Here is a 23,514-nt window from a genome sequence, read left to right as displayed (position 1 = left end):
CATTCATTTAATATAAACGAGCAGAGGAGACTGGCAGCAGGAGATGGGTTGTGTGTGAGTGGGGGTCCTGGGTAGATCAAGTGAGGCCTGTGCGGTCTGGGCAGGACAGGTGGGGGTCTCCTTTGACCAGAAGAGGTTGGTATTTAGTCTCTTTATGGGTCTAGAAAGGGAGGGAGAGTTGGGTGTGAGTGAGAAGCAAGGGGAGGGGGTCAGACCAGCCAGATCAGCTTTCCCTGCCCTTGTCCAGCCAACCAACTCCCGTGGATTTCTCGCTCTGGAGCATGTGGTGGGTGTCCATCCCTGGAAAAAGGTCAGCAGTGGAGCGGCCGTCTGTTGTGGGAAGCCCTAGTACTGAGTTTGGGGACTGCTTTAGGAAAATCGAGCACTTACCAGTGGCCAGCACCCAGAGAGGCACGAGGTGGAGGAGAACTCAGATTAATCAGACGTGGCTTGCTGCGTAAGCACTGAGTGCAGCCCACGTAAGCACTGAGTGCAGGGTCTGAAGATGAGACAGAGGTCCTAGTGGACTTCTGCATAGAACACAGTAAGTGTTGGTGAGTGCATGCTGTATATTGGTACAGAGGGCAGAGGTAGAAGCAACAACAGTGTGTTGGGGGAGGGGCGAGCCCCACTTTAATCCTACAGGAGGAGGGATGTGGAGTGGGCATCAGGCTGAAGGAGGGAACGTGTAGGTGGGAAAGTGCACAAGCAGCTGCCCCCTTCGATCTTCAATAGGGCAATGTGAAACATTTCCCCTCCACCACACACACACACACACACACACACACACGCACACACACACACATATCAAAGGGCAGGGGCATGCAGCTGACAGCATTATACGTTATGCTAGCCAGAGGCCCTGGCTAGAGAACCCCCTCCCAGCCCTCCAAGTCCTCTGCTGATGACCTGGGGGAGGGCGAAAGTCTGGGGCGTTAAGGTCTTGGCGGGGATAAAGGGAAGGAAGGACTATGAGAAGGGCTGGGGGAGGTTGCTAGCAATTTGTGGCTGGCACTCATGTCTTCCCTTTCTGTAAAGTGAAATCACCCTTTAAATTAAAAAATAATAGGTATTTAATTACACAAGGGATAAATGAATATATCCTCAATGCAAAAAAAAAGAGCATACTGTTCATGGGGTACTCTTGGCAAGAATACTGGCATACTGTTCATGCGGTACTCTTGGCAAGAATACTGGCATACTGTTCATGGGGTACTCTTGGCAAGAATACTGGCATACTGTTCATGGGGTACTCTTGGCAAGAATACTGGGACGGTTTGCCGTTTTCTCCTCCAGTGGACTGTGTTTTGTCAGAACTCTTCACTATGACCCGTCCATCTTGGGTGGCCCTGCAAGGCATGGCTCATAGTTTCATTGAGTTGCACAAGCCCCTTTGCCAAGACAAGGCTGTGATCCATGAAGGGAAAATCTTACAGATAAAGCTAAATTATTGGGCATCTCTTTATCCTATTTCCTTTGAAGGTGTAGCCACCATTATGGCTTTGGTGTTTCCTCCGTGAGCTGTGTGTGCGTGCTGAGTCACTTCGGTCATGTCCAACTCTTTATGACTCCATGGACTGTAGCTGGCCAGGCTCCTCTGTCGATGGAATTCTCTAGGCAAGAGAATCCACTCAGTACGGGAATGGGTTGCCATGCCCTCCTCCAGGGGATCTTCCCGACCCAGGGATTAAACCCAAGTCTCTTAGGTCCCCTGCATTGCCAGGTGGTTCTTTACCACTAGTGCCACTAGAGCTTTATAAATGTATGTCCCCATTATATCTATTTTATGAAAAATATCAGGTTTCCCATGTATTATACCATATGGAACATTTAGCTCTTTCTTCATTTGGCTTTTACCATGTCTGCAGTGTGTCTTGGAGAGCTTTCCACGTGAATACTTACAGATCCTCCTCCACTTATCTTTCAAAACGCCATCTAGTATTCTCCCAAAAGGGTAGGGGGTTCCATAGTTCATTAATGTCTGTCCCTGATGGATGGGTAGTAAGGTTTCCATCATTGTTTTTTGTTTGCTGTTGCAACATACAGCCCCATGTGGATGCTTTGGGGAATGTGCGTGCCTCTTACTCAGAGAAGAAGCTGAGAAGAGTGTATTGAGGCGTAGGGTGAAAATGCATTCAAAGGAAAAGATGCCACAGAATTGCCTCCCAGGGTGACTAGACACTTTGCTCTCCCACCAGCAGGGTTTGAGAGTAGAGTAGTGACTTCCCCACATCCCAACCGACTTTTGATCTTATCAGAGTTTTTATTTCTGTCAGTGTGACTGGTGAAGAGGGCCATATCCTTGCTGTGTTTATTTGCATTTCCCACCGACCCAGGAGGCTGAGTGTCCCTGGTCTGTTGGGCACTCAGACATGGGTCATTTCTGGGCAGGATTTGGGGTGCCAGTGGGGGCAGGGCTGCCTGCCCTTCTCAGCACTCCCCCCACCTTCTAGCCTTCTTCCACCTCTATTGCCCCAATAAAAACTTGGAAAGTTCATTATTTAAAAGGGCTTGAATCAGGGCTCGAACATTAAAGTCCTTTTTTTCTTTGTGCTCGTTTTATGAGACCCCATCATTTTGTGGTTGGATCTCTGAGGCAAGAAGGCTTTCTTGCTGTGTGTCACCTTCTGAGAAAAAGATTTAGCCTCTGATGCTTCACCCTAAGGTCTCCCCACATGCGATCTTGTAATGTGATCCAGGATTATTCTGGTGAGAGTAAAATTCATTACCCGGAAAGCCTCCCCAGCTTCTCTATCCTTTCATCCAGGTGTCAGGGGAGGGGGGCCGGGGGCAGGGAGGCCCAAGTCCTTTTCAGGAGCTCTGCTTCCCCCATCCTCCTCCAGGCCAGCGCTGAGGCTACAGCCAGCCTCCCTCTCAGACCTGTTCCTCACCATTCCAGCTCCTTCGGACCCCTGCGCTGACTTAGCCATCCTGCTGAGGCAGGTTCTCATGCCTCCCATTGGGGTTTCCAGAGTTCAGCTCAGACCCCGTAGAGGAGATGCTGACCTGGGTGTACCAGCAGGAGGGGGGTAGAGGACAGACTTTCTGGTTTTGTCTTGGCAAGGGCTGCACCAGTTCTGCCTGTGGGGGCAGAAGTCCACTCTCTACCAGGAGGAGGGGAGCCGGAGAGGGGGCCCCTGATGTGAAAAGGTGGAAGGAGAGGCCAGCTGGTCTTCCTCAGAAGGAGGCCTGAGCTGACAGGAGATGGTGGGGGAGCTTTACTCAGCTTGAGAGCTGTCAGTGCTGGGAGAAGGGGAGCGTTTACTGTAAGTTTCTGCTTCTGCTCCCACTCATATCTGACCTCGCCTCGTTTCTTGAGTTGTGATTCATGCTTAGACTTGTACACACCTTCCTCAACCCTCCCTTCCCCTCAAGGAACATTATTAGAAGGACAATGAAGCTGAGGGATGTCTGAGGGGAGCCCCGGGAGGCTTGAGGGTCCTTGGTTGCTTAATTAAGTCCAGCTTGGACCGCGTGTGGTCTCCTTTGGTCCTTGGCGCCCTGACCCCGCTGGTGGGTTGTCTGGAACCAAGGTCCCCATTTTCCAAACAAGGATATGGAGGCTCAGAGGCAGGCGAGGGTCTTGTCCACAGTCTCAGGACTGGTCAAGGTCAAAATAGGACCAGAGCCCCAGATGCTACGGACAGACGGTCCAAAAAGGCAGCTCCAGGCAAAGCTGGTCCTCCAGCTTCGCTTTCTCTTCCCCTTCCTGCCAGGGGCTGTTGGGATGAGGGGAGGAGCACTTCATTCTAGAGTCTTCGCTGCCTAGGGTCGAGAACCTAGGCGTTCTCAGTGGCCTTGCTGGTGGAGAGGGTCTTTAATATGCCAATTAGTCCAACTACCCAGTGAGTGCGTAACTCTGCAGGCCCATCCAAGTATTCACTCATTCAGAAAAATCTTAAAGGAGCAGCTGCTCGGTGCCAGGCCTGGCTCCAGGGCTTTTGTCCCAGGCTGTTCCCAGTAATCACTCAGCTTCTCATAGGCCTTCGGGGACAGGGTGCTCCCTTCCTTCCTCCCCAGGCACCTTATGCCACCCCGGGTCACTCTGGCATGGAGAAGTCACTCTGGCATCGAGAAGTTCTCCAGGATAAGCTGAAGTCTATCTCTTCAAAGTGTTTGCTCATCGATCCTGGCTCTGGAAGCTGGGGCTGTGTAACCAAGATGTGTCCACCTTTCTCAGAAATTTCTTCTAGTGAGATGAAGACTGCGACCCTGGCCTCTGAGGTCTCCTGGTCAGTCACTCCACCCAGGGCCTCCAACGTGTATTTCTCACATGGTATAGGGCCCCAAGCCCACTTTTAGCAATTCATCCATCCCACTAATATTTATAGTCAATCCTAAAAGAAATCGACCCTGAATATTCATTGAAAGGATTGATGCTGAAGCTCCAATAATTTGTTCACCTGATGCGAAGAGCCGATTCACTGGAAGAGATCCTGATGCTGGGAAAGACTGAAGGCAAAAGGAGAAGGGGGCAGCAGAGGACAGAATGGTTAGATAGCATCACCAAGGCAACAGACATGAATCTGAACAAACTCCAGGAGACAGTGAAGGACAGGGAAGCATGGTGTGCTGCAGCCTGTGGGGTCACAGAGTCGGACACGGCTTAGCAACTGAACAACTGTATGCCAGGGAGTGTTCTGGATGCTGCAGGTGCCTCCGGGTCAGCTCCACAGGTCTCTGCCTCATGGAACTAACATTCCACCAGACTGACAGACAGTGGCCGGACAGTGCCCCTTGCAGTGGAGAGAATTCTAACCTTTTAGAGTGAGAAGGGCAGTTACCCCAGGTGGGGAAAACAGGACGGTCTCTCCATAGAAGGTGGGGATGCATACAGGAGTGAAAGTTGGAGGAACAGGAAGGAGGCCACATGTGTGGCAGGGGATGGCATGAGAGGGTGGTGGGGAAGTAGGGGATAACACACACCTCTGTCTGTGGCTGGAGGGTTTTGCGGAGTGGAGGAGTGAACTTGCATACATTTTAAAGTTCCTTCTGTCTGCTGGGGGTGGAGCGGGAGCCAGGCTGTTGCTGTGGTCCAGAGGAGGGGTGAGTGGAGATGTGAAAACAGAATGTACTTTGGAGCTAGACTCCATAGGACCACAGATGGATTGGGTGTGAGTGCAGAGGGCAAGATGGGAAGGGGGGTTCTGTCCAGATTTGCGGGCTCCATGCCTGGTTGAGTGGTGGCATCGTTTATGGAGGTGGGAAACTGGACATGGACAGAAGAGTGTTTTGGAGAGAAGCAGGAGTTCTGTTTTGCCCACATCTGAGCGTCAAGTGGGAGCTGAGGGTTGGAATCAGGAGCTCTGCAGAGCTCAGGCCCCTGATCTGGGGCTCTGGCACCAGAGATGACCTCACAGTTCCCAGTGTTGCCCGGCCTCAGGGGGGCCTGGGAGCATCAACCCTCCCTCTGTGGAGCTGCCCTGCTTCTCTACTGATGTGGGCTTAGACCCCCCATCTTTTGGGGGCCACTATGTTACCCTGTTGATTCATCCCAACCCAAAGGTAGGGTCTTCCATTTGTCTTGTTAGCTGCTCAGTCATGTCTGACTCTTCTGTGACCCCTGTGGACTGTAGCCTGCCAGGCTATTCTGTCCCTGGGGTTCTCCAGGCAAGAATACTGGAGTGGATTGCCATTTCCTCTTCCAGGGGATCTTTCCCACCCGGGGATTCAACCTGGGTCTCTGGTAGGACAGGCAGATTCTTTACTTTCTGAGCTACCAGGGAAGCCCATTCATCTTGGTTACACTTTATTTTTTTGACTGCTCTGTGTGGCATCTGGAATCTTAGTTCCCCTACCCGGGATCAAACTTGGCACCTCCTGCAGTGGAAGTGATGGACATTTAAGTTGTTTGTGTAGGATATGGACATTTTTGAAGATCATTATTTCACCTACCACATCCTTCATGTCGTCTTTTTGAAAATTGAAGTATAGTTGGCATACTATATTTTATTAGTTCCAGGTATACAACAGTGAGGGCTTCCCTGATAACTCAGTTGGTAAAGAATCCACCTGCAATGCAGGAGACCCTCGTTCAACTCCTGGGTCAGGAAGATCCGTTGGAGAAGGGATAGGCTACCCACTCCAGTATTCTTGGGCTTTGCTTGTGGCTCAGCTGGTAAACAATCCGCCTGCAATGCGGGAGACCTTGGTTCGATCTCTGGGTTGGAAAGATCCTCTGGAGTAGGGAAAGCTACCCATTCCAGTATTCAGGCCTGGAGAATTCCATGGACTGCATAGTCCATGGGGTCACAAAGAGTCGGACATGACTGAGTGACTTTCACTTTACTTCATACAACATAGTGATTTGACATTTATATACTTAATGAATCAAGCATCACAATATCTAGTAACCATCTGTCACCAATATTACAATATTATTGACATATATTGCAACATAGTCCCTATGCTGTACATTACATCCACGTGGCTTATTAATTTATAACTGGAAGTTTGTACTTTTTAATCCCCTTCACCTATTTTACTCAAACTCCTAATCTGTCGAGTCTTTTTTGGGAAACAATAGAGCATCATGTTTGGGCTTCCTTGATGGCTCAGTGGGTAGAGAATCCACCTGCAATGCAGGAGACTGAGGAGACGCAGGTTCGATCCCTGGGTCAGGAAGATTCCCTGGAAAAGGAAATGGCAACCCACTCGAGTGTTCTTGCCTGGAAAATCCCATGGACAGAAGAACCTGGCGGTCTACAGTCCATGGGGTCACAAAGAGTCAGACATGACTGAGTGACTGCACACACACACACAGAGCATCATGGCTAAGGGTCAGCCTGCCAAGTTTATATTCTGCTTCTGACACTTACCACACGATCTCTTGGGCAGGGTAAGTCACCCATCTGGGCCTCAACTTCCCTATCCGTAGAATGGGGATGATCATAGTAGCTATCTTGTAACACTGTTGGGAGATTATACGGGATAGTAGAGGAGAGGTGCTGAGAGCAGCTCCTGGAATGTGGTGAGGCCTTGTGAGAGGTAAGCCATTATTAAGTGCCTGTTGTATGCTAGGCATCATGGATGCAGGATGAAGGCGAACCAGTTACAGTCCCTGCCCTCTGGGGCGGCAACGTGGGAAGTGGGACATGGGGTGGGGGAATGCCATCATTACTGTGTGAAGAACTGTCCAGGTCTGTGGGAGCCCACAGGGGCCCGTCTTCACCTCCACCTGGATTGATGGGGAAAAGCTTTTGGAGGGAGGGAGGAGGAGGTGGCCAGGCCACAGAGCCTGGGACAACAGGTTCTGCCCCATGGATGATGTCAATGTCCTCACCAACATCTGGGTCAGATGGTATGCCAGCATGGGTGCCCAGGGCTTGCTCTTGAAGCTCCATCAGCAGGTTTCATGTGGGGGGCTCTGAACCCCTGGCGGCTGAGGACTTCCAAAGGCATCATCCACGGCCTCATTTCACTACCTGCTGCAAACCCTGTGTGGTTCGGGGAAGGGCATGGTCCCCTGAGATGATTCCAATCCTGCATGTCTATGAAACCCCTAAACCAAACCTTCACTTTCCACCCAGGTCATGTGCTCTCTCTACTGCTGAGTCAGGACAGGGTCGCCAAGGGTTCTCTCTAGCCCAACAGTCAGTGGGGGCTGGCACTGGCCTCCCCCATGTGTAAGCTGGTAGGATGCAGAAGGGCAAGGAAAACTGCTAGCCCCTTCTAGGCAGGTAAGCTGATGCCAGGGTAGGGGTGGCATTCCAGGCACCTCTAAGAAGGGGAAGAAAGTCAAAGTACCCCATCTTTGACCCCCACCACCATCACATCCTTCCTCATTAATGCCATCAAAGTTTCCTTGGCACTGCTGGTGTTGCTTGGTGGCTGGTGCTTCTGGGGACTGTTATTCTAAGGCTGAGGTGGATCTTATCATGTCTTAGGTACAGCTGAGTGTGCATCTCAGACGCTAGCTGCCACCCCAGAACTTTCAGGAAGGCTCTCATCTGAGCACCAGGCTCACCTGGCTGGCCTGGGGCTTCACTTGGGCAGGAGGAGCATCAGTAGGAAGTGAAGAGTAAGATGTTGCAGAATTGGGACTCCAGGCCAGATCTTGGTTATGTCACTTGCCTCTGCCCTGTCCATCCCCTTGCATATTAGCTGCTCTGCAACCTTCAGTGGCTCCCTATTGCCCCAAGGCCACATTTCCCAAAGTCACTTCCAGAGAATAGTCGTCCCATGAGGCTAGGGTTCTATAGCCAACGGAGTTTGGTTCTATAGCCAACGGAGTTTGGGAAACGGTTTGTCTCTCTGTGCCCATCTCTCCCTACCCCCGTTCCCAACCTTTCCTTGGAGAATCAGAGAGCAAGTAAGGAAATAAAAGGCTTGGAGAAACATCTCAAATGGAATTCAGTGATTCTCTGCATTTTGGTTTTGATTTTTCTTGTACCCTGCTGACATCTCGTGGAACCAGCGTTTGCTGGAACGCAATGTGGGAAATGAAGAGTTCAGTGCAGATATCTGGCCCTGAGTCCCAGGCCTCCCGTCCTTCTGCTCCCACTGTCCAGCCCATTGAATCACTGAGTGCCCCGCAGCTCTGCTCCTTCCAGCCTCGGTACTTTTGCTTCTGTGAAGCCTTTTACTTAGGATGCCCGCCTTTCAAGAATCCTTTAAAAAAAAGCAAAACCCAAAACTAAGAATGGAAGTTCTCCTCTTCCAAAAAGTCATCATGGGGACTTCCTTGATTGTCCAGTGACCACAACACCACACTTCCAGTGCAGCTACGGGGCCAGGATGCCTGCAGCCATACACACTCCCCCTCAGCTCCCTGGAGACCAGAGGTGGGAACCGGATCTTGTTCTTCGACTCGACAGCTGTGAGGAATACGGCCAGGGCCAGGGCAGGGCCAGACTGTGGGCCACGGGTGTGTTTGAGGTCCGGGAGGAGGATGACTCCAGTTTCACGTGGTCTCTTGGTCTGGACCTCACATGAACCTTCAGGGTAGAGGGAAGGGTTTAGGGCCCCCAGGATTGTTGTTTTTCAGTCACTAAGTCGTGTCCGCCTCTTTGTGACCCTATGGACTGCAGCGTGCCAGGCTCCCCTGTCCTTCACTATCTCCTGGAGTTTGCTCAAACTCATGTCCATTGAGTCGGTGATGCTATCTAACCATCTCATCCTCGGTCGTCCCCTTCTCCTTTTGCCTTCAATATTTCCTATTATCAGGGTCTTTCTCAATGAGAAGTCGGCTCTTCACCCCCAGGACTAGTAGACTTACAAAGCTCAACCGGTTAGCAGAACAGCCTAGTGGTTACTTAAGAGCAGGGCTGTGGTCAGAACATCTGTAGCCTAATCCCTGGAACCTTATATAGCAGAAGACACCCGTGTTCAACCCCTGGGTCAGGAAGATCCTCTGAAGGAGGGCATGGCAACCCACTCCAGTATTTTTGCCTGGAGAATTCCATGGACAGAGGAGCCTGGCAGGCTACAGTCCTTGGGGTTGCAAAGAGTCAGACATGACTGAGAGACTAACAGATGGCAAAGAGAACTTTGGAGATGTGATTAAGGGTACAGACCTTGAGATGGGGATTTTCCAGGTGGGCCCAGTGTCCTCACATGCGTCCTTAAACGCAGAAGAACTTTGCTGGCTGCATTATAGGGAGATGACACAGAAGAAGAAGTGTATGTTACAGGAGAAGGGCTTGACCTAGCATTGTGCGCTTTGCAGATGTAGGAAGGGGGCCATGAACCAAGGAATCCAGCAGCCTTTAGAGGCTGGGAACAACCTTACTTGAAAGTGTGCAAAGAGACAAGTCCTCACTTAAAATTTTTTTTTAATTTGTTTGGCTGAGTCAGGTCTTAGTTTTAGCATTCTGGATCTTTGTTGCATCACGCAGGACCTTTGGCTGTGGTGCACGGACTCTCTAGTTGTAGCACATAGGCTCAGTATCTCAATGGCATATGGGATCTTAGTTTCCTGACCAGGGATCCAACCCACTTCCCCTGCATTGCAAGGCAGATTCTCAACCACTGAACCACCAGAGAAATCTTGGGCCCTCAGCCTTAACTATTAACACAAGGAAATGGATTCTCCCCTAAAGCCTCCAGCAAGGACACAAACTTGCCCACATCTTGTTCTAGCCTGCAGCGACCTGGCCTGGATAGGGGTGATCAGGGAGGGGGTCCTCTGGGAAGAGATATGCATGCATGAAATCTGAAGGAAGAGTTGAGGTGTGCTGGACCAGGGTGTGGGGTGCCCAGGGGAACAACATGTACAAGGCTGCTGGAAAGACGGAGGGAGGAAGGGCATGCACAGACAGATGGCCAGGGCTGGTCCAGCAGTGTCTCTTGGGCCCCTGTTAGGACTTTGGGCTTTATCCATAGTTTAGTTGGAAGCTTTCTACTCATCTTCAACAGGGTGTAAGGGAGAAGACCAGGTCTGTGTTTTGAAAACATCACTCTGGCCTCTGCACTATGAGTAGGGGGTACTCATAGTACCTCTTACACCACCATGGGTGGTTGTAAGAAGACCCTGGTCTGCTATTTGCAAGTCCAGATGGGGAGGAGGTGAGCAAGAGCTGGGGTACTGAGGGTAGAGCTGGAGGTTAAACAAACAGGACCTGGGATGCAGAGCCTGGTGGATAACAGCCTGTGCCAGATGGCCAAATTCTGGCTCGAATACTGCCTCTCTGTGTGACTTGAGGCAAGGTTCTTAACCACTCTGTGCCTCAGTTTCCCCATCTGTAAAATGGGATAGATGGTAGGTCTAGGTGAGGCCTGGAACTCTGCATTTCAAGCAAATTCCCAAGTGGTGCCCATGCTGCTGGGGTCTGGCACCTCACTTTGAGTAACAGAGGTGGAGAGCCCCGGGGTAGAGGTGGGGCACACCTCCCAGCTCTGCCCTGCTCCGGCCCTGGGGGTATTTTGCATCTGATCTGACTCCTCCACCTCCCACCCCTCCCGCCTGCCACCCAGCTGTGGACTCTCGGCTCCTACAGGTGTGGCCTGCCTCTTGTTTCTGCAGCTGTGACCAGGTGGGGCTTTCTGAAAGTGAAATTTACCAGGTTTTGTAGGGAAAACCAAACCAACCTGAAAGTAGATCTATAAATGGGAAGGTTTCAGGCCACTCTTTATCTTGATGCCACTAAGCCTGAGCCACACGACTCTGGTTATACAGCTCATCACTCTGTGGACATCTTGCCCTGCCTCAAACCTGCCGGGGAACCCCACCCAAAAGCCCCCCTCCCAGGCCTTGGGCTTCCCCCTCCCACTCTCCCCTTTCTGACAACCCCTTGCCTCCCAGAGCATGGCCTGGCTGTTGCTCCCCCCTTCCCTGGGGGGCAGCAGGAGCCGATGGGCCATCCAGGGTCTGGGCCTGTGGCCAGCGGAAACTGGCAGGCTCTCAGAATTCGGAGACTGCCATAGATGCCAAGGCTGCTGTGTTCTGTGTTCTACGCCAGGAACTGGTATGGGTGGAGGGCCCAAGTGAGTGGGTGGTGGGAAATGATGGGAGTAGGGGGCAGTGTGGCAATGGGGAGATGGCAGAGGGGGCAATGACTGGGGCCAGAGAGTGAGGACCCAGACTAGGGCGTGAGACACGGCCAACTTTGGCTGGGGCGGTGGGGGCGGGGGACGGGGGGGGGGGCTCAAGGACAGCTCTGCAAAGGCAAAGCTCAGGGCTTCAATTCCATCCCTTTCTAGTTTCTGGGCTGGGAACACCCTGGAAGATGGGGTTGCCTCTTGCACAGAAGCGCCAGCCCTGGAGGGCGCCCTGGCGCCCGTCAGCCCTGCAGCACAAGGAGGGTTTCTGGGGTGGCCCTGGAGTTGCCGGGTCAGCTGGCTAGACTCCGAGCCTGGGCGGGCTCTTCGCTTCTCACGGATGGATTTCTGGGGTCATAGGTTCTCACGGGGCCCTTGGGTTGCCAGTGCTGTTGTTTCTTCTGCAAGAGCATGTGTACCTTGCACTGACCCATTTTCTCGCTGCTTGTAAAACCATTACATCATAGGCACAGAAAGTCCCCAGTATCTTTTCCAGAGAAGGCCAGCCACAGGGGCCTGGGACGTTTAGGGTGAAGGCTAGGGACAGGGTTGAGCTATGCTGCAGCCTGGACTCCACCTGTCTCTGGGAAGGGCTGAGGGGAGCGGGGATCATCCCTCCATGGGGTTGAGGGGATCACCGCCTTCCCGCATAAGCCCCACATGGGGAACAGAGGCCCCCAAGTCCTCTGCCGTTTTGAAGGGACTCTGATCGCTCCAGCTGGAAATCCTGGCTGAAATCCCACCACCCCTGGGGATGGCGAGAAGATAGCACCCCCTGGTGGCAAGCTATGGATTTACACAGATTTCCTTGTTGAAAAGAGGGCCCTCCTAGATGGCTCAGTGGTAAAGAATCTGCCTGCCCAATGCAGAAGACCTGGGTTCGATCCCTGGGTCGGGAAGATCCCCTGTGGCAGCCCACTTCAGTATTCCTGCCTGAAAAATCCTGTGGACAGAGGAGCCTGGAGGGCTACAGCCCATGGGGTCACAAAGAGCAGACTCGACTGAGTAACCGAGTACCTGCGCACGCACGCTCCTTCCTGAGCACTTAGAACCTAGAGGTGCTATTATTTACTCATGTTTTATACAATTGCTTTAGTTTTGTCTCTCTTTATGTATCCATGTATTTTGATGACGATGATGGGCATCATTTTTTACTGTTTGCTAGTTAATTGCAGACATTTTGATCCTTCACTCTTAAATATTTCAGCATGTTTCTTCTATAGCAAGGACATCTCTTACAGAAGCAGGTTTTCAGGAATTCAACATCGATATAACATAATCAGATTAAAAAGCCTGAATTCAAATTTCACCAGTTATCTCAATCTTCTTTCCAGCAATATCCCCCTTCCCAGCCTGATTCAGAATCCAATTCAGACATTGCATTCAGTTCTCTTGTCTCTTTAATGTTCTTTTTTTTTCTTCTGAAACATTCCACAGTTCTTCCTCATCTTTCATACATTGGCATTTTAAAGAGTTAAGGGCAGCATGTTTGTAGAATGTCCATCAGTTTGGGTTTGTCTGATGTATGTCTGGGTTTGTCTCATGATATGATTCAGACTGTGGACTTTTGGTAGAAAGACCACAGATGTGATGTGATGTCCTTCTCAGCACATTGGACCTTTTTTCATTTTTAAGATTTACTGCTTTTTTAAAAAAAAGTAATTAATTTTTTGCTGTGTTGTGTCTTAGTTGCAGCCCACAGGCTTCTCTTTAGTTGCCGCACAGCTTTAGTTATCCCAAGGCATGCGGGATCTTAGTTCCCTGACCAGGGATCAAACCTGAGTCCCCTGCATGGCAAGGTGGATTCTTAAGCACTGGACCACCAGGGAAGTTCCTGGACCATTTTTGTTTTCAAAATGGGCAGCCTGAGGCCCAGAGAGGGGGAGAGAACTGGGGACACAGTGAAGCTCAAAATCTGTGATTAGTTGCTGCATGACTTTGGGCAAGTAACTGCACTTGTCTGAGCTGAAGTTGCTTCATCTGTAATATGGGGTAGTGATATGGCCCCAAAGGGCTGTGTACGCTTAGTCCCTCAGTCATGTCTGATTCTTAGTGACCCCACAGACCGTAACCCACCAGGCTCCTCTGTCCATGGGATTTCCCAGGCAAGAATAACTGGAGTGGGTTGCCATGCCCTCCTCTAGGGGATCTTCCCAACCCAGGGACCGACTCATGTCTCTTACATCTCTTGCACTGGCAGGCGGGTTCTTTACCACTAGGGCCAACATTCACATGTGCATGCTAATGCTAAGTCGCTCCAGTTGTGTTCAACTCTTTGCGACCCCATGGACCCCTGCCAGGCTCCTCTGTCCATGGGATTCTCCAGGCAAGAATACTGGAGTGGGTTGCCATGCCCTCCTCCAGGGGATCTTCCCAACCCAGGGATCGAACCCAGATCTCCTGCACTGCAGGTGGATTCTTTACCATCTGATTCACCAGGGAAGCCCCCCGCAGTGCTGGGGGTGGCCTAAAGGCGGTGATGTGTGACTCACGGTTGGGGAGGAGACTGATGATGCCATGGATCCCCTCTCCTCTGTGCCTCCCCTCTCCACTGACCCAGGGTGAGGTGGTGGGAGATGAAGGATAAGCATTTGTGCTCCCCTCCGCTGTGCCCCTGGGCCCTGCGGAGAGTGAGCAGGGCCACGTCCCCCTGAGTCCATAGCTATCAGTGAGAGGGGCAGGCAGGCCAGGAGGGGAAAACCCAGACCAGGGCCCCAGAATTTCCCTCACACTCAGCAGACTTGGCAGAGCTGAACCCTCAGCTCCCCACTGCCCACAGCTCCCCGCAGCCATAGGCTTCCAAGTGAGCATGGTGAGATGCTGAGGGTCAGGGAGAAGCTTGGGCTGTCCCGGCAGGTCTCAGCCCCTAGAGAGTCCCCATAGTGCCCCCAGTTTACTTGAGAAGAATGAGATTCTGCTGGAGCAGAAGGCTGGGCACAGGTGGGCACACAGAATGCCCCCAAGGCCCTGGGCTTTGGGTAACATGAGACAGACAAGTGCTGTGTGACTGGTGTTTGCAAATGTAGGTTATGTTTATTATTTTAAATTTATATGGCAACACTTCAGATGTGCAAATAAAGAAGAGAAGAAGAACATAATTGTCGTTCCCTGTGTCCGCCTTCCGGCCACACTGCCTCCTTGCTGCTCTGTGCCCATAGCAGAGTGTTTGCGTATTATTTCACTGTTCCCTGAGGTGGAGAGAAGAGTAGGGAATCCCCTTGGGCCAGCCAGGCCTCTCCCGGCACGTCAGTGGTTTCTGCTTTCTTCCCCTAAATCAAGAAAGCCCCTGCTTAATCCATCCCATGAGTGGCCTCCTCCTGTCTGCTAGCCTCCATCTCTTCGGATGCTGAAGATAAAGAGGTGGGACACAGCTCCCTCCTTCCCTGTCTCCCTCACCTCCCTCCCACACTCCCTTCCTGGAGCTCCTCATTATGGGTCTTCCCAGAAACCTGCTTCATGCTCCCCTCTCATTCACCAGGAAGGACGATGTTCATTTCCCCAAACTTTCATGAACACTGCCTAATGAAGGGGCTTAGCTTTCAAGGAGCCCTGGAAACATGGAAGAGCATTGTGAAAAATGCTTATTCCTAAGAATTCCTGGGTGGTCCGGTGGTTAGGACTCAGGGCTATCATTGCCCTTGGCCAGGGTTTGATTCCTGGTTGGGGAATTAAGATCCTACAAGCCGTGTGGTATGGCCAAAAAAAAGAAAAAAGCCCTATTCCTGAAAAAAGTAAATCTTGGTCCCTACTTCACACCATGCACCAAAATGAAACCCAAATTGAAAAGGTTAAGTAATACCATCCAGAAGATAACGTAAAAGAATATCTAACTGGGGACTTCCCTGGTGGTCCAGTAGGTAAAATCTCTGAGCTTCCAATGCAATGGGCCCAGGATCAATCCCTGGTCAGGGAACTAGATTCCCATGAAGCAACTAAAGATCTCACGTGCTATAGAGAAGATTGAAGACTCTACATGCTGCAGCTAAGACCCAACACAGCCAACAAACAAATGCTAAGAAAATACCCAGTCCAACCCCCCACTTAAAAAAAAAAAAAGAATATTTAAATACATTGGGCAGGCAAATACTTCTTACATAGGACATTAACAATAAAAGGAAAGATTGATAAATTGTACTTCACTGAAACGGAGGACTCTATTCATCACAAGACTCCTTTAAGAAAGTGGAAAGGCAAAACAGAAGATAGAAGATATTCGCAGAACATGCGTTCAACAAGGGCTTGTATCCAGAATATATAAAGAGCTCCTACACATCCGGAAGAAAAGTCAGATAATCCAATTTTTTAAAAATGGCCAAAAGACCTGAATAGGCATCTTACAAGAGAGAATATTCAAATGGCTGATAAACATGTGGCAAAGTACCCAACATCATCACTCATCAGAGAAATGCAAATAAAAGATCAACGAAACGCCACTATAAGCTCACCCAAATGGCTAAAAAAATCTACAAACTGACAATACCAAGTGTTGACAGGGATGTGGAGCAATTGGAACACTCACACACTGCCATGAAATGTCAGTTAGTACAACTTAGAAAACTGTATAGAGAATCAATCAATGCTGAGCATACACATATTTTATGACCCAGCAATTCCATACCTAGCTATGTCTTCAGCAGTAATGTGTACACAGGGCTTCCCCTGTGGCCCAAGGGTAAAGAATCTGCCTGCAGTGTAGGAGATGTGGGTTTGATCCCTGAGTCAGGAAGATAACCTAGAGAAGAAAATGGCAACCCACTCCAGTATTCTTGCCTGGGAACTCCCACCAACAGAAGAGCCTGGCAGGCTATAATCCATATGATTGCAAAAGTGTTGCACAGTACTTAGACACTAAAAAGCAGCAACACAACATTGTGTACATGTGTGCACCAAAAATATCAGTGTAAGAAAGTTCCTAGCAGGGTTATGCATAATGATCAAAAAGTGGAGACAACCCAAAGGTCCATCAAGAGTAGAACAGATAAATTGTGCATGTCCATAGGATGCGATAGTGCAAGGCAGTGCACTTGAATGAATGGTCACTATTGGCAATAATGCACGTGATTCCCACATTAGAAGTTTGAGTTAAAGAAGCCGGTTGTCAGGGTGTGACTGTTTCTATCCAGGTGAAGTAATGTGTCTCTGGGTGTAGAAGTCACGGTAGCAGGGGGCCTTCCGTGGTGGGAAGGGGCAGGAAGGGGTTCCGGGTACTAGTGTCTTGTTTCTGGATCTGGGAACTGGTGGCAGAATGTGTTTATGCTGTAGAAATTCAGTGCATACGTACTTGAGATCTGTGTGATTTTCTGCATGAGAGTTAGACTTCAACAAGCAAGTTTACCAAAGATTATTTTTTGAAAGGATATATGCTTTTATTTTCCTGGAGGAGAGCATGGCAACCCACTCTAGTATTGTTGCCTGGAGAATCCCATGGACAGAGGACTGGCAGGCTACAGTCCATAGGGTCTCACAGAGCCAGACATGACTGGAGTGACTTAGTGTGCATGCATGCACTTTTTTTTACATTTATTTTTTAAGTGTTTATTTTAAGTTTTACTTTTGGCTGTGCTGGGTCTTCGTTGCTACTCGGGCTTTTCTCTAGTTGTGGTGAGTAGGGGGCTCCTCTCTAGTTGCAGTGTGTGGGTTTCTCATTGCAGTGGCTTCTCTTGTTGTGGAGAATGGGCTCTGGGGCACGTGGGTTTCGATAGTTGTGGCATGTGGGCTCAGTAATTGCGGCTCCCGGGCGCTAGAGCACAGGCTCAATAGTTGTGGCACATGGACTTGGTTGCTCTGAGGCGTGTGGAATCTTCCCAGATCAGGGATCAAACCCACGTCTGCTGCATTGGCAGGCAGGATTCTTTACCAGGGAGCCACCAGAGGCGCTCTTAGCAGAGATTCTTATTGCTGGGCCCATGCTGGAGGCCAGGTAGGAGGCGAGTGAAGTGTTCTCTGGGAGAGGAGATAGGGACTGGGACCTGTGGAGGAGGTAGGGGATACTGGTCCAAAGAGGCTGAGAGAACTTGCTGATGGGTTGGGTGTGAGCACTAGAGTAGAGGGTCAAGGGAGAATTCAAGGTTTGGGGTCTGAGTTACAGAAGGCTGGGGTTGCCGCCAGCGCTCCAGGGAAGACCAAAGGTGGAGCAGTTTCAAGGGAGTTTCTGTCCTGACTACTATAACAGGAGGTTCCATTTCAGGCCTGGTCTTGACAGCAACTGGATACCAGGCCTCCTGGGACCTGAGGGGCAGGAGGGAGGGTGGGGGTCTGGGACCCTCCTGGACTTAGCAGTGTGTTTCATGCTCCAGAGGCGAGCCCCTGAGGATGCCTGTCTTGGAGACCTCAGCCGCTACTATGACAAGGCTGCCGGGAAGTGCTGTCACCGCTGCCGTGAAGGTGAGTGGGGGTTGCTGCGGTGGGGACGAGGGGGATTTTGTCCTCAAGTTACAACACTCTGGGAGACTGGTAAGTGGGAACCACCAGAGTCAACATCGTCATTGACTGTAGGTCTCTGAAGGCCTTTGTTTTTAATGACTGTGTGCATGTTAAGTTGCTTCAGTGTTGTCCGACTCTTGGGGATCCCATGGACTATCGCTCACCAATTTCCTCTGTCCATGAGATTCTCCAGGAAAGAATACTGGAGTAGGTTGCCGTGCCCTCCTCCAGGAGGTCTCTTAATTACTGCTCTTTATTGAACATTCTGGCTTCCCTGGTGTCTCAGTGGGAAAGAATCTACCTGCCAATGCAGGAGACGTGGATTCTATCCCTGGGTCAAGAAGATTCCCTGGAGAATCTTCTACCCACTCCAGTATTCTTGCCTGGGAATCCCGTGGAGAGAGGAGACAGGCAGCTTACAGTCCACGGGGTGGCAAAGAGTCAGACACGACTGCGCGACTAAACAGCAACGATTAGACACTCGCTGCACATGTACTGGTCTGGGGCCTCAGGTGTGTTGCGTCATCTTATCAGCTCCTCATGGTTATCCTTTGCTGTTGCCATTTTGCAAATGAGGCTGGGCATGCTGCAAGGTTAAGCAAGTTGCCCAAGGTCACAGAGATAGAACACAAGGGAGCTGACTGCAGCCAGATCCCAGGGTTCCGTGAAACCCAGAGCCTGGACCATTGACATCCCCTGACCAGCCCTCATTTCCAGGCCTACAAGCCCTTTGCAGGCCTCATCTCTCCTGCTCTGGGAGCACCTTTGTCCAGGGCCGCCAGGACTACAGTGCTCTTGAGGGCAAATCTCCCTGCCCAGAGCTCAGTTCCTAGAAGGCTTGTACCCCCTACCACCACCCTGTCCCCAGCACAGTGATGGACAAGGTAGATGATGGGCACCATCAGGAAATCCTTCGGGAACAGAGATGAGCCTGTTTGCCCCACTCTGCAAATAAGTCTAAAGGTCACCAGGTCATAAGACATCCCCATCCTCTGTGGTTATCACAAGTCCCAAAGCACATCCAGTGGCCTTAGCTGGGTGGAATCATGAGATGAAGTTCAGCCGTGGTCTCGGATCTCTGGGAACAGGGACTCATAGGGGAGGAAAGATATTCCTTGTTATGTCAGCAGAGGGCATGAAGGGCAACTGTGCCTACACTTTGAGGACAGCAGTCTTACACTCTGCCCACAGCAGGACAGGAGGTGGGCAGGGGTCTTCAGAACAGGTAGAGGGGCCAGCATTGCTGTCTGGAGGATGGTGACAGGCCATGGTGCCCAAGATCACCAAGGCTGTGTGCCCTGAGCTGGCCGTAACCCTGCTCAGTCTGTTCCCTGCAGGCTCTTTGCTGCACCAAGAGGGCAGACTCACCCTGTGCTCAGGCCACCTAAGGACAGAGAGAAATGTTTTCAGAAAGAATTTGCTATTTTTTATTTCTAAAAAATGATTGTAAGAAGTCATTGTAGCAGAAAAAGTAGAACTCTGTTGGACTTTCTTGCCTTTATTTTATGGTTCAGTGTTGTTTTGGAACATACATAACAAGTGGGGCCCCTTGCTTTTTAGTACTTGGGACTTTACCCACATAGCCACATATGAGGGGCCACATATGGCCCGTCAGCCACACAGCCACCCACCCATGTACATGCTGTCCTTTCACCCACTCACTAACCCGTCCATCCTTTCCTCTTCTTGTCTCCTTCCTCTTCTTGTCTTCTTTCTCCTATCCTCCCCCTTCCTATTTTTGCTGCCACCTATCCCACATACATCTACCCATCTGTCTCAGTCTGCTCAGGCTGCCGTAACAAAATACTTCAGACTGAGGGACTTAACAACAGACTTATTTTCTCATAGTTCTGGAGGTTCTTAAGTCCAAGATCAAGGTTCCAGCAGGGTTTGGTTTTGCTTCTGGTGAGAAATCTCTTCTTGGCTTGCAGACAGATACTATCTCATGGCAGAGAGGGGGGGAGGGAGATCTCTTCTTCTTCTTACAAGGCCACCAATCCTATCTGATCAGGGCCTCACCCTGTTGACCTCATTTAACCTTCATTACCTCCTAAAAACCCGATCTCTAAATATTGGGTTGGCCAAAAAGTTCATTTGGGTTTTTCCATAACATCATCAGAAAAACCCAAATGACCTTTTTGGCCAACCCACTACATTGGGGGGTTAGAGAGTCAAGATATGGGTTGGGGGAGTACATAGTTCAGTCCATGGCACTGGACCCCTCCCCATCCATCCCTGATTTATCTCCCCACCTTCTCCCATCCCCCTTTCATCCACTCTTCCACCCACATCCATCTAACAGTTGTTTATTGTTCGTTCTTACACTGATGTCACTTATCACCTTTCCAGCTTTTTCTCTCTTGGCCTTTCTACAGCAACTGCTCTGCTTGGTGTCCTCTGAACCTACTGTATGCTTTCAAGTTCTGGGCCATTGTACATGCCTGATGCACCCAGGACGCCCTCCCCCACCACCTCTAATCTGCCCTCCTGGCACCCTTCCCTCCACAAAGCCTTCCCCACCAGCCCAGGTTTATGTGGCTGGTTGTATACCACATCTCCCCAGGGGGGCAGAGCTCAACGTTCCTGGTCCATAGGGCTCTGATTTTCCATAAGACCCACAATCCCAGCTGCAGGGAGAAAGACAGACACTTCCTTTCCATGCCCTCCAGCCCCTTTGGCACCAGCCTGGCCGGGCTTTGATGGGGAGTGAGTGGGAAGAGCAGGTGATATCCCAGTCCCTGGCTCCCTCTACTTAGATGCCGTGGAGGGAAGAGGGGTGCTCCCTCTCCCCCCATATTCCCTCTCTGAGGCCCAGTGACTGGGGTGACTGAGCACCTGATGCTGTTGTGGTGGGCGGGGCATTTTGCTGGAGTTTTATTGACCTTGTGCTTCCGGGCATGCAAGAGAGGAAAAATGAAAAACCCACAAAAACCCCTTCCTCTGTCTCTCGGGGAAATTTCTGACATTTTGCCTGCCGCCTGCAGTCTGCACTCAGCTGTATATGGGGGCAGCTTGGTGGAGGAAGGAAACAGGGAGACCTTTGAGACTGAGAAACGATGTCGTCAGGTCCCTCCTCCCACCCAGGCCTGTTATGCCCTTTTTAGCATCCTCGACAGTTGATCCCCAGCCCTCTACTTACACATTCCCCAGTAGCAGGGAGGTCATTCACTTGATTCATAACAACAGCCACAGTTATCACTGGTGAAGCATGTTCTGTGCCGGTGCTGAGCCCTGTAACCATCTGAGCTCACTGAGCCCCGATAGGAAACCCAAAGAGGAAACTTGCACATGGTGGGGGAGGCGGGGTTCAGGGATTTGCCCATGGTCACATGCTGGCAAGTGGCTCAGGCGGGGTCGTATAGCTGTCTGACTAGAACCCTGAGCTTGTCCCTCCTATTTGGCACTGACCCTGAGGGGAGGAGGCGGCACAGGAGTCGGCCAGGGCCCAGGGGGGGAGAAGGTGTGCTCTGGTTAGAGGACAGAGAATATGCCAGGTCCTGGAGTGAGCAAGGATGGGCATTCAGGAACTGGGAGGGGGGCTTCCCTGGTGGCTCAGTTGTAAAGAAGCCACCTGCCAGTGCAGGAGACACAGGTTCCATCCCTGATCCAGGAAGATCCCACAGGCCATGAAGCAACTAAATCCGTGCACCACAAATACTGAGCTTGTGCTCTAGAGCCTGGGAGCTGCAACGGCTGAAGCCTGAATGCTTTAAAGCCCATGCTCCACAACAAGAGAAACCACTGCGATGAGAGGCCCATGCACCACAACTCGAGTATAGTTCCCGCTTGCTGCAACTAGAGAAAAGCCCGAGCAGCAACAAGAACCAACCCAGCACAAAAATAAATAAATAAAATTATTTAAAAAAAAAAAAAAAAACTTGGAGGGGCTGAAAAACTGAAGAGCCCACGTCAGGGCTACCCCCTTCCTATTCTGCATCTTGCTTTCTGGATCTCTCCTCTTTTGTGCCCAGGCTAACCTCCTCATAGGAGGCGCCTCCCCAGGCATGGGGGAGCAGGGACGATGTGAAGCCAGGCCTGGTGTTAGGCAGAGAGCGAGATCTGTTTGGGCCAGGTGGGTGAAGCCCGTCTTGTCCTGAGGGAGCTGAAGGTTTCTTCAAGGAGGAGGCAGCCTGCCCTCCTTGCTCTGACTGAGCTTGGCTGGCCCTCAGTCCCCTCCCCATCTGGGCTTCTCCTTCAGGGCAATGGGGGGACGCCTGACAAACATCTTCCAGCTCCAGTTCCAAAGCACAAGAAGAAAGCATCTGATGGCTCAGATAAGGCCAGAGTCCACCTCTGCTCTGGCTCCCCAATGACAGAACTGCCTTGGACCACTGCTAGCAGGGCAGGGAGTGGGGGAATGGGGCAGTTCTCCAAGAAAGGCAATCTGTGGGCTGAAAAGTCCATCCGAAATGTGTCTCTGCTGCACCAGACAGTTAGGATCTGGGAGCCCTGAGAACACATTCCAGGGGACCTGACTTGGTTGGAACATGCAGGGGGGACTTCCTGGAGGAGGGGTCCTGAGGATGAGCAGGAGTCAACCAAGGTGGGGAGTGGGTATGCTCTGATTAAAGGACAGAGAATATGCCAAGGCCTGGAGTGGGCAGGGATGGGTATTCAAGAACTGGGAGGGGCTCCATTTAGCTTGTCAAGGGTGTAGTAGCTCAGCAATAAAGAATCCACCTGCAATGTGGGAGACGTGCATTCGATCCCTGGGTTGAGAAGATTACCCTGGAGTAGGCAATGGCAGCCCACTCCAGTATTCTTGCCTGGAAAATCCCATGGACAGAGGAGCCTGGTGGGCTATAGTCCATGGGGTCGCAGAGCCTGACATGACTTAGTGACTAAACAACAACAAGGGTGTGGAGGGGGTTGGGGGCGGGGAGGGCGGAGGGACTGGCAGCCCAGGCTCAGCGAAAAGCAGTTCTCTGTGTGGGAGTTTCTGGGGCCAAAGCAGCTGCGGCAGGGGTTGCCTGACACTGAGCCAGAAATGAGAGGCGGTGACGGGAAAGGGAGGACAAACGCTGAGAACAGCTGGAGTCAGAAAGGCGCATCAGCACAGAGGGACGCTTGGGGACCAGTTCTAAGAGCCAGAGCAACGCCAGACACTTTCTCAACCACTCGGTTTCTTTTTTTCAACTTATTTTTTAGCCGGAGGAAAACTGCTTTGCAATGCTGTGTTGTGTGCATGCGTGCTAAGTCGCTTCGGTCATGTCTGACTCTTTGCGACCCCATTAAACACCAAATGGTTGAGAAAGTAGCATTGGCATACATTCACCGTGCGTGTGCCTGCTCAGTCGCTCAGTCGTGTCCAACTGTTTGCAAACCCCTGGACTGTAGCCGGCCAGGCTCCTCTGTCCATGGGGTTCTCCAGGCGAGAATACTGGAGTGGGTTGGCATGCCCTCCTGCAGGGCATCTTCCTGACCCAGGGATCAAACCCACGTCTCTTACTTGTCTTCTGCATCAGCAGGCGGGTTCTTTACCACTAGCACCACCTCAGAAGCCTTGTGTTGGTTTCTGCCTTACAGCAGTGTAAGTCAGCCATAAGCATATACATATGTCCCCTCCCTCTTGAACCTCCCTCCCTCCCACCCTGCATCCCACCCCTCTAGATC

At 51.2% G+C, this 23,514-nt stretch overlaps 1 protein-coding gene across 1 annotated transcript in view; it reads left to right on the top strand.

The window, feature by feature from the left end:
• TNFRSF8 (TNF receptor superfamily member 8) overlaps positions 1-23,514 on the top strand; it is a 72,330-nt gene that overhangs the window by 405 nt on the left and 48,411 nt on the right. Inside the window, exon 2 of the mRNA XM_069544707.1 lies at positions 17,775-17,862. Within this exon, the coding sequence (XP_069400808.1) occupies positions 17,775-17,862 (88 nt within the window). The remainder of the gene's footprint in view (positions 1-17,774; positions 17,863-23,514) is intronic.

Source organism: Ovis canadensis, chromosome 12 (genome assembly GCF_042477335.2).
Source record: "Ovis canadensis isolate MfBH-ARS-UI-01 breed Bighorn chromosome 12, ARS-UI_OviCan_v2, whole genome shotgun sequence".
Lineage (NCBI taxonomy): Eukaryota > Metazoa > Chordata > Mammalia > Artiodactyla > Bovidae > Ovis > Ovis canadensis.
Note: the sequence above shows the minus strand (reverse complement) of the source record. Positions and strands in the feature narration are given on the sequence as shown.